The 12,418-nt window shown below is 41.0% G+C and overlaps 3 protein-coding genes across 5 annotated transcripts; all 3 read left to right on the forward strand.

Annotated features, from left to right (window-relative positions):
- The first annotated feature begins 802 nt into the window (after nucleotides 1–802).
- LOC135484969 (lysosomal proton-coupled steroid conjugate and bile acid symporter SLC46A3-like) lies at nucleotides 803–4,113 on the forward strand. The gene is made up of 4 exons (XM_064766689.1): nucleotides 803–2,527; nucleotides 2,913–2,996; nucleotides 3,443–3,599; nucleotides 3,930–4,113. The coding sequence occupies exons 1-4, from the start codon at nucleotides 1,402–1,404 to the stop codon at nucleotides 4,009–4,011; spliced, it is 1,449 nt and encodes a 482-aa protein (XP_064622759.1). The 5' UTR covers nucleotides 803–1,401; the 3' UTR covers nucleotides 4,012–4,113.
- A 571-nt stretch (nucleotides 4,114–4,684) lies between these two features.
- On the forward strand, nucleotides 4,685–8,320 carry LOC135484979 (solute carrier family 25 member 45-like). 2 transcript variants are annotated; one of them, XM_064766699.1, is made up of 6 exons: nucleotides 4,685–4,815; nucleotides 5,729–5,809; nucleotides 6,173–6,216; nucleotides 6,485–6,553; nucleotides 6,932–7,169; nucleotides 7,535–8,320. In XM_064766699.1, the coding sequence occupies exons 2-6, from the start codon at nucleotides 5,764–5,766 to the stop codon at nucleotides 8,032–8,034; spliced, it is 897 nt and encodes a 298-aa protein (XP_064622769.1). In that variant the 5' UTR covers nucleotides 4,685–4,815; nucleotides 5,729–5,763; the 3' UTR covers nucleotides 8,035–8,320. The 2 variants fall into 2 exon arrangements, with proteins under 2 accessions (XP_064622769.1, XP_064622770.1); XM_064766700.1 differs by lacking the exon at nucleotides 4,685–4,815 and having other exon boundaries at nucleotides 5,596–5,809.
- A 904-nt stretch (nucleotides 8,321–9,224) lies between these two features.
- Nucleotides 9,225–12,402, forward strand: LOC135485591 (solute carrier family 25 member 45-like). 2 transcript variants are annotated; one of them, XM_064767788.1, is made up of 6 exons: nucleotides 9,225–9,383; nucleotides 9,677–9,763; nucleotides 10,364–10,407; nucleotides 10,612–10,680; nucleotides 11,005–11,245; nucleotides 11,556–12,402. In XM_064767788.1, the coding sequence occupies exons 2-6, from the start codon at nucleotides 9,718–9,720 to the stop codon at nucleotides 12,062–12,064; spliced, it is 909 nt and encodes a 302-aa protein (XP_064623858.1). In that variant the 5' UTR covers nucleotides 9,225–9,383; nucleotides 9,677–9,717; the 3' UTR covers nucleotides 12,065–12,402. The 2 variants fall into 2 exon arrangements, with proteins under 2 accessions (XP_064623858.1, XP_064623859.1); XM_064767789.1 differs by lacking the exons at nucleotides 9,225–9,383; nucleotides 10,364–10,407 and having other exon boundaries at nucleotides 9,678–9,763.
- Nucleotides 12,403–12,418: the final 16 nt, after the last annotated feature.

The raw sequence follows: 12,418 nt of genomic DNA on the forward strand, positions 1-12,418 counted from the left end.
TGCCACGCTGTGATGTGAAATCTGACCACCAAACTCCATATTCTGGATTCCAATCTAAGAATTTATGTCCATGATGTCGCATCTGAACAAGCTGTTGTAACGATGTAATGGACTGAATAGACTGTGACCGGACAAGTCCGGTGAGAACCACTGCTCTCAAGTCAATGGAAACGCTATAAACACGACAAAGTCACATCCTTTTGGGGTGTCAGGGACACACCGAATTTACATAACATAATCATGCGAAGCATACCCCGGTTGAATTTTTCAAATGTGTATACCGCTCTAAAGATCCTTAGTCTCTTCTAAAAATGTTCACTTATATTCACATAAAAAATCGAACGACATCATTTTATGAATATGATATACATGTATTGATACAATTATTATCTTATCAGCCTACAAGTAACTAAGTTGGGTAACGCTTTTTATGTCCTTAGGTATGCAGTCACTTTGAATACGACCACATTCTTTTGGACATGCGTTATCATGGTGATGATGCAACAGTGCATTAAAATACGCCAGGCATCCATATCTCAGACACGACACTAAAATAGAACGTACCTCGTTCTTGTTGGACTCTGGAACATTGATAGGAAATATCTACATGTACTTCCTGGTAAGGTATCATGTTTCTACAAAAGATACAAATTCATGATATAATCTTGCATGTTTATCAATCGTAATTTTTTTAACAGGAAAGGCGGGAACGACTCTTGTTTAAACAGATATTCCCAGTGAGCACGACAGATTTATTAAAAGTCGGGAGATTTCCCACCTCCGTCAGTGGTGCAACCAAGACTCGAAGTTGCTGGAGTGGAGTCGCATGTCTAAATTTTTGAAGCCAATACCCTCGAGGAGTGTCACATGTAATCACCCTCCGCCTATTCCGAAGACCAATAGGCCTACTGCCCTCTAGGTGTGGTGTTTACGAACATTCGATGACCGATTTTGGAGGCGACGTCCTGTTCACCCAGTTGCGAAGACCAAGTCTGCCAGAGAGAAGCGCATAGAAAGACCGATTTTGCCGGTGTAAATTCGTGTACACCAATGCGATGACATTTTGCAGGATTATCCCTATACTAAGTCCGAATCCTGCAGTAGGAAATTCGTGCTATATCAATTGTGAAGGACCGCGTAAACCCATGATCATAGACGGACATTTCGTCTTCTTCAGGTGACGTGTTTCTGAGGGAATTGCATCATTTACATTCATGCCGAGGACAAGTTATGAAGGAGTCGAAGACCGCTTCATATTCGGGAGTTATGTGGAATCGAAGGATTAGGTCTACTGGTGTAGCATTTACCAGCGCTGGAGACAGATCCCTATAATATTTTGGTGCGTAGTCAGTCACAACCTACTTCACGAAGGACAGTCGGGAATCTACGCAGAAAGACAATATGGATAAAGAAGCGATTCCCCTTGTCAGGTTTGAATCAAATGACTCAACGCCGGACTCAGATACTCGCAGACTCCCCGAGGCAAGAACACGTAGGATTATAGTTGAACCTGTCTTTTTCCTCTTCTCTCTCGCCGTAGTTGGAGAAGCTCCCGTACTGGAGCAATACGTCTACTCAAGATTCAAACTAGATTCACCTTTATTTAATGAATCCATCAATAGGAACAGTACCTTCTGTCAAACGAACCATTCTGATCCAGAGTTTATTGCCATGGAATCAGTTCAGAAGCAAACGTCACATTTTCAGATGGCCCTTAATCTCGTCTGCAGTTCGCTGGCCATGGTCACAACACTGGTGTACGGGACGTACTCAGATTCGGCTGGGCGGAAAGTCGTCCTGATTCTTTCCATTATGGCGCGGGCAATTAAGTTTGTCTTCACCTCGTTTGTCATTGGTTTTAAGTTGCCCGTTCAGTGGCTTTTGCCGGGAGAAATCTTGGTGGGACTAGGCGGAGGCTATGCTACCATGGTAATGGGTGTGAACTCGTATCTCTCCGAAACGACCGCAACGGACACGAGAACATTTCGGATGGCAGTCTTGGAAACGTGTTTAGCAGTTGCCGTGTCAATATCTGAACTAGGATTGGGATATTTCGTTGAGAAATTAGGTTTTCTGTACCCAACTTTAACATTATTGGGCATTTTAGTCATAGACTTAATCTATGTGTGGCTTTTTGTCCCCGAAACGAGGCCGAGTAGGAAGGTCCTTAGGTCACCAAGACAATCATTCATCGCGTTTTGTGCAGTGTACACGCAAAGAGAAGGAAAGCGACGCATCAAGTTGATGTTACTGAATATCATGACGCTGACCTTTCTAATGGGGTGCGGAGGTGCAAGTGTAGGGCTGCTGTTTATGATGAACACTCCCCTATGCTGGGGACCAGTCCAGATGGGTATCTACCTAGCGATAAGCTCCCTTGTGAGCCAGTTCGTCGGGTTGTTCGCTTTGAAGGTCTTCAAGAAGTTTGAAGTTTCGGAGATCACGGTAGCTGCAATCGGGACAGTCTCCGCTATCGTCGGGAACGTATTGCACGCTTGGGCGGCAACAACTTTCATTATGTACACAGGTATGGCGTCTTAGCTTTTGTTCAAATTTCATTTTTGTTTGTTTGGTGTGAAGATTGAACAGTTCCACTTTAACGACAGCACATACGAGTGTGAAGTAAGCAGTTCAGTGGATTTTCACCTGTTCGTCATTACTCACTTATGACTCCTAGTTGTGTCAGTGTCGCATATATGCGCTGCGACGACATCCCAAACCCGTGTGAAGGGAAAATTATTCAACGGGATAACAGTCCTAGTCCATGGTTCATGTGTCATACAGAGATTTACAGCTAGAGAGACCTAGACCATAGTTTTCACGCACTTGATTTAACGAGGTCTCCGGACTCAAAATTGACAGGTTAGTTGTGTAACACTGCCCGCCATACAGCTTATGATTTGTCCTTTCAGTCTTCTTTGTTGCCATGCTGATGGTACTGCCACTGCCCGTGATCAGATCTATCATCTCAAGACAGGTCAAGCCAGAAGAACAAGGTACTATTCTCAAGAATACCGTATTCGTGAACATCGGAAATGCCGCAAACCAAAAGAGCGGGAATGGGTAAATTGGTCGTAGTCTCGAAAAAATGTCACAACCTGTACTCGGAGACCGAATGTCGCATCCGAACATCTCCACTAGTTCCCGGCTCCAATTCCATATCCTGATCACCACCAACTGTACACTCCGGACGCAGTGGACCGGCCTCACCCTAACCATCATGAGGGAGATTCACAGTAACAGTATCCATCCAGAAAGCCGGGTTGGCTCTTGGCCGACTTTACGGTATTCAACAACTGCTGTAAATCGGGGGTGTCTCCTTTTGTCGCATGGCCAAGACTGTGTCTCATCAGGGGAGACGGGCATGAACAACCAACTAGCCGCCACAATCGGACCTTCGGACAGATTATCATTCTTACTAACTCGTTTCTTGTAATTTCAGGCACGGTATTCGCAGGGGTGGCCAGTATCCAATCACTCAGTTCCTTGATGGTCGGAGGCATCTTCATGTACATTTACAAGAACACCCTTGTCTTCATGCCGGGATTTGTCTTCATAGTATCAGCTCTGTTCGGTGTTATCACAATCGCTCTAATCCTGTAAGTACGCCATGGCACAGTGAAGTGAAACCTCGGAATCTTTCTTGGACACTCCTGGAACAAACCACCGCTGAATACGTCACGACTCGAGTGCTTGCGATTCGCATTTATGATACTTCAAAACGTAACTGGTACGACGGTGTAGCAATTTGTGGTGGATATCGTGATTGTGTTAATTTACTTACTGATAACTCTAAACTGATGGTTCATACTGTTTATAGATGTTTATATAGGCAAAATAGAATTGTTGTGGATCAGCGTCTTGCTAAGAACCATGGAGTTGAAGGTGAACACGAGAATGTCCATTTAGTTATTAACATTATTTTGCAGGACCTACATTTATGTCTGTCGTTTAGCGGATGAAATGGATGAGAGAAAACCACTGCAACATGACTGGACAAACTGTAGCTAGATGAGAAGGGGTGGACATGGCCATCGAACGAATGCAGTCACAACACCTTGCTCGGCCTCACATTAAAGCCCTCATCATTGGTGTACATAACGTGTATTTTATTTTGACCAATAAAGATTTGAAATCAAACTCTTGTTGTGTTGGCTCCATCGGTATATCAGTAATTGATAGCACTGTGTGCCCATTAGACTGTTCCTTGCCTGTAATCAGATTGTAACAAATGTCCAACGACAAATACGTGATGATGTGAAAATTAGCTGGCTAACAGGACAGGGCTCACAATTAGTTTGGAAAGGGAACAAGAGGCCATTCAAAAACAGTTTCATGCCCTCAAGTTTGTATTCAAATAACATGTAGTATTGACAACAAACATGTCTTTTCGGGCTAAATAGTCTCAAAATAAGGAACTGAATGGAGTGCTGTAAACTCAGCCAAGAACCGTCTCATCGTTCTGGACGAGGAGGTCACATCGCCTCAACGGCGCTTGACCGTATTCAGAGTAGTGGAAATACATGTATAACAGTCAGTGATGAAGTCCTCTCTTCAGTTCAACGTGTCCTCAGAAGTTGGGTTTATATCAGAGATAATTTAGTGGCGGCAGTGCGTTTGTCCCGACGATGGAACCTAGGCTGCGGCCTACGTGGAATCAGTCAAATTGCATATTTGTGAACGCCAACAACGTAAAACCTTTCTGCTAAAATTTAGATTGTGCAGTGCATAAAACATGATTAATCACCGTGAAATCATTGAGAAGTTAATCTCATAGTACTAAGATGCTTTAAAGTCACAGCTGTCGATAAAATTGTATGTAATATATTGCGATTTATTTATACGATATCCCAGTAATCACTGCTTGAAGTGCCTTTTTCAGCAGCTGTCAATGACTGTTTACAGGGTTGCCCAAAAAAACCTTAAGGCATTTTCTTTGCAGCTGTAGACATGACCTATGTTGATTGCGCGCGGGTCCTATCGCAACTTTTCTAAGATACCAACAAAAGACCCCCTACATATATATACTGTGGGGTGCAGCATAGCACCCTGAATGTACTCATGGAGGTATAAATAAGATATATTTATACCTCCATGATGTACTGTAGAAAAAGTTTGTGATAAAATGATATTGGGATGCAAAGGCAAAGCCTAGCCTAAGTAGGCAAAGATTCAGAATAGAAACTTCATTCATCATCTTGATCTACCAATATTGATATGGTGCATAACTGCAAATTACCGACCAACTGTAATATATGATGAAACACCCAATAATGAAATTAAGTTGTGGATAGTGTTGACCAATTCTGCATTTGAAATTTACAACATCGATTGATATTAATGATAATGCCTAATGTAATGGATATTTTGTAACATATATTGCCATACACAGGCCTATACAATGTAAGAAAAAAAACAATGGAGGCCTGTTATGCTGTGTAAAAATCCTGGCTTCACCCCATAGAGGTCAAGCATGACATGAACAATGATATGATAAGATGTCCTTGGGATAATTTAGAACCCACCTGACAATTTTTTATCTCAAGAGTGATAACAGTTAATTATCCTTGATATATACATGCACATGTAATTTGAACTCCATTTCTCTATGCCAATCAATCATGAGTGATTTCAAAACCCTAAAACATCCAAGAGGTTGATGATTTCTACGCTTGACGATAAGTCGTCTGTGTTAACAAACATGACCAATATTCCTTGCATTTTCCAGTATCCTATATCTACTGGCCATACTTGATTGGAACGATGTCCTCGGGGGTGTTCAATGATTACATTGCAGGAGCACTAGGAGGTAAGGCCAATAATTTCTGCAGATATTGAGATATTTCAATAACAATTTCATTAGAATACACGAAGTATAGTCTTTCCTCTCCCTTTTGGTTTTTTTAAAGTGACGATTTTTTTGGGTGCCACTTTGGGTATTTGGGGGGGGGGGGGGGGGAAGGGGGCATTTGGGTTAATCAGCTTAAGAGCCAGTCTTCAACAAGGGAGAGGATTCTGTCACTAGTTAGTGTCTACTTGGATGTGGTCAATTGCATCAATAATCGATGCAACGATATTCAGTCTGACACTGTGCTGGATAACATTGATGCCAAATCCAGTGATATGCCCAGTTACACTCCCAAAAATGATTGGGGTCTGTTTTGTATTGCAGGTTGTGCTGGTCTTATAGCAGGGCATCCATTTGATACAATTAAGGTAAGGAACGATTTTTAACTGCACTGCTCCAGTGACTTCATTGTGATTAAAAACCAAATGACAATTAACATGGAGTTGATGGAATAGCAATTAATCTCATTTTATTTTATCTTTTTATCTAAAGCTTGAGATTCATTTACTACACTTTAAATCTAACTCTCACTCAAGAGCTAAACAAACATAAAACCATAATGAATTGATAGTCGAAGAAATTGTGACTAAATATCACTAAAGGTCACTTGAAACAACTATTCATTCTCCATTGTAGGTCCAGCTTCAGACACAGAATCATGAAGGACTGGTGTCTTGCTTCAAGAAAATCTCTTCATCAAACCTGGTCAGTTTTTTTCTCAAAACTCATGTTCTACTTTACATTTAGCTGTAACTGAGAAAAGGCCAGGATGATTAGACTCGCAACAATATACCAGGGCAAATGCCTTGGTGCCTTTGTTTTCTCCCCCAACTGCAACTACATCTTTTACCAATTAGAATTTAAAGTAGGCACAATGTGGTCAATGCCCAGGATTACTGGGAGAAGACAAAACAAAAAGACCGGTTCAAAAGTTGAAAATTTGCTAAACACATTTTTGTGCTGCTTCCTTGCACTTGCCTCTACCAGTATTGCAAGGTTTCCTGAATTAAATTTTTGGATTTTGATGGAGCTGCCGATATTTATTACCTTACCCACCCTACCTTCTCCTCTTTGTGATTCCAGAGCTCAGGATTCTTCCGTGGTTTAGCGTTCCCTCTTTGGTCATATGGTTTCCTCAATGCAGTATTCTTCGGTGTCTATGGCAACACGCTACGTTGGTTAACAGAGGGAAAGGATGTCGAGAAAAACAAGCGTTATTTCGATATTTACATGGCTGGAGCTATTGCTGGGGCTGCACAAGTCATCCCGGCATGTCCATTAGAGGTCATCAAGGTCACGCTGCAATCGCAGATCAAAACAGGTAGGGTTAACTCACTTCTGGGAGGAATTTCCTTTGATATTGATTGAATCATACGGAATTCGTTCCACAGAGAGATATGCCTTCTGAAGACACTTTTAGAATAGGATACATTGTATTTATTTTTGTCTTGAAGGTCACCCTGAAAGTGTTTTTGTGACCATTAAAATCAATGTCAAGGAATATGACTGAAAACTTTAAAAGTGACAGTCACTCTCTTCTATCCAAACCCATGTAAAGCATGTGGTTCCTACTGTTCCACTGTTATAACCTTAACTGTTATGTAAACTAGCTGCTGAAGTAATCAAATGCAAAGTTGAAAAAATCATGTCTTGTTTAACTGAATGTGTATCTTATATATTTTCCAGCATCAACTACAAAGGGAGAATACTACAAGGGACCATGGCACTGCCTCAAGGCATCTGGCATGAGGGGCTGCTATCGGGGCTTCTCTGGACAATGCCTTCGTGATATACCATCATTTGGCACCTATATCGTAGTTTACGAGTGGATGCATGATTGGATTAGTGAACAGTCTTGGGCTGATAGCCGAGGTATTGTAGCAGGCCTGTTCGGTGGTGGCATCAGTGGCATAATCAGTTGGGGCTGTATCATACCCCTCGACTGTATAAAAAGCAGACTTCAGAGTGACACTACAAACAAGTACAATGGTGTTATCGACTGTGCTATTAAAAGCTACAAAAGTGATGGATTACGTTGTTTCTTTAGAGGCAGTGCTGCAGTCAGTTTGAGGGCCTTTCCTGTGAATGCAATAACTTTCTTTGTTTATCGCGAGACTTTAAATGAATTAAACAAACTTGATTCACGGAGTGAAGTGATTTGTGGGCAAATCGTTAGTGATAGCTGATGATAAATGCCTATCTCATTCGCACTTCATCTGTAAACTTTATTACTTTCACATGGACCTGGTGATGTAGGGTTTTTTTTCTTCACACATGATGAAACTTTGAAAAGAAACTCATCAAGAAACACTCAAGTAAAAGCATGAGCCTTGAATGGCCCAGTCAGAAAGCTCATGCAGAATAGGCTTTGAGCAGATGACACTAGATATCATCTCACCACTGGTGTATGTAATCTTTATACCTGTGAATGGACGGCAAGCCCTTTCCCCATGGATTGGATCTTCTTTTACATGTGCATGTATATAGTTTTACAAAATATTGTATGCCATGAATTGGTAATCAATAAAATAAAATATTTGACAAACAAGTTCTGCTTGCATTTAATATAAAAAAAATTACCTAAAAGAGTTACCTATAAGGCAGTGTTTACTGTGTGCACTGGAGCATGATTTGCATGTGCTGTGCACTTTATAATGGTGTATTATTATTCATTATTCATTATCATTGCCTTTATAAAATTGTGTTACGCGAGTCCTCAAATATTAGTCCCAACCCATGCTGTTTCATCAGTGCAGTCCGAGTGGTAACCCATTACACCTGCCTAATGGTCCAATACCTTTCCCCCTGCAAGACAACTCTAACTGATAAGAAGAATAGGGATTTTGACACATCTTCCCGGGTACCAGGGTACATATATTTATGAAGATTTTTCTAAAAATTTTCTGAATAATTGAAGCTTCTTCACCCAGACCAGAACCTTTAGATTTGTCCTCGGACAACTTGGTCATTGACAATTCACCCTCTCGGACCATTCTTTGAATTGTTGGATGAATTATTGTCTTGTGGAGGATTCTCTTTAAATGATTGTATTTATTTTGCTCCTCTCCATGATGGTCTTAAACTAGAGGTCAGAACAGATGTGATCAATATCAGACACAACAATTACAGAGACATCTTTTTGTCAGATATCGTAGTGATTATTATCGCACGTTGCAGTTATTTAGATCGCTTGTTTGCAGGTTGATTAATCATAATAGGTGAAGCTGCTGTGATGGGGTTCACAGCAGGCCTGTCATAGAGTCAGGTGTGCTTATTGTCGTGCACCAAATGTTTACAAGTTTCAATGCAAATTTATGCAACGTGAAAATTATGCAACATACATGGTAATTTGGGCCATCTGGACTTAAAACGAGGGAGAAGAATATCAATTTTGATAGTTAATGTTCAAACGTTTGGTCCGTATGTTTTGGGCAGTGGAGATTGAACTACTGATAGGATTTTTATTGAAATTTTGTTTTTATTGCTCTTAGTTTTGTGCAAGGAAACTGAGGATTGTTTCATTTTAGTTACCACGGTAGGTAATTTTTAAACGTATCTATGCACACTGACGCAGTGCATCAACTTTGTACATTTTCCGCCCTGCATGATTTATCTCAAACAATTTGGATGAAATGTTCAGGTTGTTATTTTTTGTGTACATTCATGCTTGGAGAAGGAGCAAGGAGTCCATATAACCGACCGCCATCACAAATGAAAACAGTCATTTCAGCATATCAGGAAGGACTGTTCAGGAATGCATCTAGAAATGTACATAAATGTTATACCAGAATCGGGAAAAAGGAAAATGACATGAGATTTTCATTTCAGGATCCCGTTTTGACCAGAGTTCTCCTGGACGGATTGAAACCATGCCGTCAGAGTTACTCAATGATTACATCGCAGGAGCCTTAGGCGGTAAGACCTAAAGTTACTGTATCATAAATCCTCGCTGAACAGACAGCCACACAGATTCCCATCAGCCTCAGCCTAAAGGCACGGGTACCAGTGAATGGAGAATCATTCTGGAGGATAAATGAGACAAAGATATAACGATTTGGTCCATTAGCTTGTGCTCCAGAGCTAATCTTATGAAACATGTCTAAATAATTTGAGCCAAAATTAGAGCTGACAATGGAGCTCTGGAACTAAAACTCCCAAATTGAAATGCGATATCTAATGGTATCATTTTTCTTCTAGAAAGATTCTTCATCTACTGGTGCTAGTGTTTTGACTCTCTGGGTCATGAAAGTATGGTCGTTCATTTTTTTGCACCACCCCGTACTGACTTGGCTTGTTTGTTTCTTTTGAGGGAATAAAGCTATAAGAATTTGGCAAGAACCATCAATCACGTCAACTGAGAGTGATGTCAGTAGTCAAGAGCAGACGGATACTTGTCGCCATATGATAACATAATAATATAGGAATAAACAGTAAAATCAACATATCCTCAGTTGGAGGCCCTGCAAACTTATTTGCATGTAACACTTTTTATATGGAAAAAATTTATGACTCCAGGTTGTGCTGGCCTAATAATTGGGCATCCTTTTGATACAATTAAGGTAGGCAAATACTTGGTTTGATTCTACATATTGTGGCAATAAATCTTTCATCTCAATTGCCATCTGCCATCTGAGCAAAGGGTTTGCAGTCCCAAGTACTTGGCGTTAATTGGGGTACATTTCATTGGGCTAATGAGCAATCAGTCAAACCAGGGCTTGCGTGTTGTTTTGTCAGAGATGAATTTGATCAAGATTTCTTTTTAGGTCCAGCAACAGACACAGAGTCACCATGGCATGGTGTCCTGCTTCAAGAAGATCAGTTCGTCAAACCTAGTGAGTTTCAGTATTAATCAAGTTCAAAATATAAGATTAGTGCAAAAGCCTATTTGATGGGATTCAAAAAATTATTTGTATTTACAAGTACACATATGTACTGAAATGAAGACAAACGGCCTCACTCTCATTTAGCAATTTCAATTAGAATTACTAAAACAGCTTGCGATTTCAAACTTGATTTAGATTTATCAAACTCGATTTATGTTTTGAGGTGTTTTATTTTGCACAAATTTTGCTGGACGCAAAAATTGGGTACGTTCAGAAGCTCAGTTCAACCAGTATATTACTACATTGCATGTACACTTGCATTTTCCTTTCCAGGGAAAAGGCTTCTATAGAGGACTGACTTTCCCTCTTCTGTCATCCAGCTTCATCAATTCAATATTCTTCGGAGTCTACGGGAACACGCTGAATTGGTTAAAACAAGGGAATCATGAGAAAAAGGACACGAGGCATTATTTCGATGTTTTTGTAGCCGGAGCTGTCGCCGGTGCAGCAACTGTCATCCCCGCATGTCCGATTGAGGTCGTCAAGGTCATGCTACAGTCACAGATTAAATCAGGTACGGGAAGTAGCTGGTGCTGGTCAACTACTTCACTACGGGACGTTCCGAAACGTTATACGGTTGACTACTGCTTTCTACAGCGTCATTTGCGGCAATGACCAGTGCTGTGCAATGTATCATGTATTGTTGTTGAGACAGACATACAGAAGTTTCAAGCCTACATACCTAGTTTCAGCAAAGTTGCATGCGTAATAGCAGCACTATACACGGCATTGTAACTGCATCTCTATTTTCTTGACCCACAATTAATTACAAACAACGTTTCCTTTTAAAGTGAACACACTTTAAATGAACTTCTCTTTTCCAGTTTCGAAACCAAATGAGAAATACTACAGGGGACCATGGCATTGCCTGAAATCGATATTCAAGGAGTCGGGTATTAGGGGCTGCTACAGGGGTCTATCTGTACATTTCCATCGTGATTTTTTACCATTTGGAGTCTACATGATATCATACGAGTGGCTGCACGATCGCATCAGTGAACAGGCCTGGGCAGATGAGAGAGGTGTCGCCGCTGGCCTCATTGCGGGTGGAATCGCTGGAGTCATTATTTGGGGTTGTGGCATTCCTGTGGACTATGTCAAAAGCAGACTGCAGAGTGACACTTCAAAGAAATACAAAGGAACTGTTGACTGTGTTGTCAAAAGTTACAAAAGTGGAGGTATACGTACTTTCTTTAAAGGTGGTGCTGTGGTGTGTTTGAGGGCATTCCCAGTCAATGCTGTTACTTTCTTCGTTTATCGTGAGATTTTGAATGAACTGAACAAAGTCAATCCTGGAGTGGTATTGGGATGTGAAACTGTTGGCAATGTTTGATCAAGCGCTGAGGAGATTTCCATCATTGCGTGCCAGTGACAACCGCCGTCGTATCAGCGAAAATTGACTTGACACTTCTCATCTGGCGCTGTCTGTAGTGACGGCATACCTATAAGCGGGACTACCATCAGCATTGATGAGGAAGTGTCACTTCAGGGATCAATGCATTTCATACTGATACACAATATGGGAGGAATTTTTGTGAATCACAAGAATCATATATGAAAATTTGACGGGTTCCAGCCTCTTTTCTCCATTTGCGTGCCACTTGTGTCGATACTTTTGCATAATAAGACAACTGATATACCGTTATCAGGGGGCATAGACAGAGTTGAGAATAACTCCTTGTCAAAA

This window comes from Lineus longissimus, chromosome 3 (genome assembly GCF_910592395.1).
Source record: "Lineus longissimus chromosome 3, tnLinLong1.2, whole genome shotgun sequence".
Taxonomy (NCBI): domain Eukaryota; kingdom Metazoa; phylum Nemertea; class Pilidiophora; order Heteronemertea; family Lineidae; genus Lineus; species Lineus longissimus.